Source organism: Austrofundulus limnaeus, unplaced genomic scaffold, assembly GCF_001266775.1.
Source record: "Austrofundulus limnaeus strain Quisiro unplaced genomic scaffold, Austrofundulus_limnaeus-1.0 Scaffold232, whole genome shotgun sequence".
Taxonomy (NCBI): domain Eukaryota; kingdom Metazoa; phylum Chordata; class Actinopteri; order Cyprinodontiformes; family Rivulidae; genus Austrofundulus; species Austrofundulus limnaeus.
Window position 1 is genome coordinate 183,522 of NW_013952634.1, and position 2,210 is coordinate 185,731.

General features: G+C 40.3%; 1 protein-coding gene across 2 annotated transcripts in view; it reads right to left on the bottom strand.

Moving 5' to 3' along the window:
* Positions 1–2,210, bottom strand: part of pccb (propionyl-CoA carboxylase subunit beta) — a 17,902-nt gene that overhangs the window by 7,779 nt on the left and 7,913 nt on the right. For both annotated transcript variants that reach the window (XM_014019811.1, XM_014019813.1), the window contains 3 exons: positions 1,792–1,902; positions 1,592–1,700; positions 1,352–1,472 (listed from right to left, as the gene is read on the bottom strand). In XM_014019811.1, coding sequence (XP_013875265.1) covers positions 1,352–1,472; positions 1,592–1,700; positions 1,792–1,902 — 341 coding nt within the window. The remainder of the gene's footprint in view (positions 1–1,351; positions 1,473–1,591; positions 1,701–1,791; positions 1,903–2,210) is intronic.

Sequence of the window (2,210 nt, forward strand, 5' to 3'; positions counted from 1 at the left end):
TACGATAATTATCGTACACCTGGCAACACTTACTTCAACGTGAGTAGAAGAAACTCTCTAACTTCTTCCTTTCTTCTTCCTTTGCTCTCTTAATCCCGCGCAACCTTCATTTCCGGAATGCAATAGTCCCATTTCCATATAAGGTATGGGACTGACGGAAAGGTCTGTCACCRCCCCGTTCTGCATGCTGCAGCGAAGTGTACCTCGTTCCTACAGCCTGAGCCAAGTTAAATGTAGGACTTTTTAATGCCACTTGAAATTAAATTTAAGACCAATTTCACAATGAACACGTGAAATAAAAACAAAAACAGAGCTACTTCTGTGGTCGCTCCTCCACATTCACCTCTCTCACATGTGACATTTTAAGGCTAATTAAGGTCTTATTTTTAGATGGATGAATTCAACGTTGTTTAAGACATTTTATGGATCAGTGGGAATCCTGTCGTCCTAACCATGAACACTCTGTGAGACAAAGACGTCCAAAACGCCCTAATCTGCTTGTTCCAGTATGAACCAGCATGTTTTTGGTCTGTGAGAAGAAACCAGAAGAAAAGCAGGCTAACTAAGCAGAAAGGTGTCACTGTACAGGGTTCCTACAGTTTAAAGTAAGTTAAATTTAAGACTTTTAAAGACTTTTTAATGCCAACTGAAATAAAATTTAAGACCAATTTCATAAAAACCACAAAGGACAAAAAAAAATTTAAAACTGTAGCAGAAACTCATGAATCAAAGTATTTTTGAAGTATTCAAATATTGATAACAGACCAATTGTTTTTATCCAGATCTAACTGCTTTTTCATCAAATACAGCAAAAACATCTTAGCAGTCAGTTTAATGACCCAAAATTTGGAGTTTTAGGACCCACAGTGGGGTTTTAACCCCAATTTGCTGTAGATGAAACCTTAAGTGCACGTGACATCAAAATTTGTAAGAAAAGTTAATGCATTTTTAAAAAGACAACATTAACATATTACAAAACAAATTTCACGTTGCTCAGATGAACAGTTGTTGAGATATTTGCATCTAAGTAACAGGAAGTGATGTCAAAGAGGAATGTCTGCATGTACTGTAAATATTTAAAAAAACAAACGTTAGCATTATTTTAATATTTGAGCTGAATTACAATCATCCTATTTACAATGTGTTCACATTTTTAAGACTTCTGACAGATTGATTTAAGACATTTTAAGGCTAATTAAGGCCTTATTTTTGGATTGATGAATTCAGTGCCTTTTAAGACTTTTTAAGGATCTGCAGGAACCCTGCTGTGCCTCATGTTTCACACAGTTTCACAGCTTTATTACAAACACACACTCTTCCAGCTGTTTGGAGGTAAAGGCAGTTTGCTCACCTGGGGTCGTGGCACTCTCGGATCGGGGCGGGGTCCTGGTTGCTCAGTGGGAGGAAGTTGAAAAACTCTCGCAGGTTGAGCAAAGCCTCGACRTCGTTCTCAAACGCGCGATGAGCCACGCCTGAACGTAAAAAAAAAAGACTCATTTTAGTGGAAACGTTCTTTGAGCAATAGCCTTTACTAAAACCCACGTCAGTGACTTSATGCATAAACACAAATACAGCTCATGTTCTGTCTGACCCGACACAGTCGTGTGGGTTTTGGCTCCTCCGAGCTCCTCCTGCGTCACGTCTTCGTTGGTGACGGACTTCACAACATCCGGTCCTGTGATGAACAGATAGGACGTGTCCTGAAAACAACACAGGTCAGCGAGTTTCAAACAGGTGCACACTGCTCGTCTGTGGGCGGGGTTTGCTGAGTGGATATGAGCAGCCTCGTACCTTCACCATGAAGGTGAAGTCTGTCAGGGCGGGGGAGTAGACCGCCCCTCCTGCACAGGGACCCATGATGAGGGAGATCTGAGGGACGACTCCTGAGGCCAACACGTTCCTCTGCAAACGAGAAGAACTTCCTTTACTTTTCAGACAGACCTGGCTTTTAACCAAGGATAGAAAAATGGTGCCAAATTTACAAAAACACAAGCCCATACGTGTCTGCAGTGGTGGGCACAGCTCCCCTAAAGCACTAAAGCCCTAATAGGGAACTAATTTCCTGATTACACTGCAAAAAATGTCCACCTAACCAAGTTTTAAAATCTTATATCAGCCAAAAAGTCTTTTTGATCTTGTTTTGAGACTGATTTACTAAACAAGAACTGATTGTGTAAGAATAATAATCTTGTTTTTAAAATGTGTAAGAT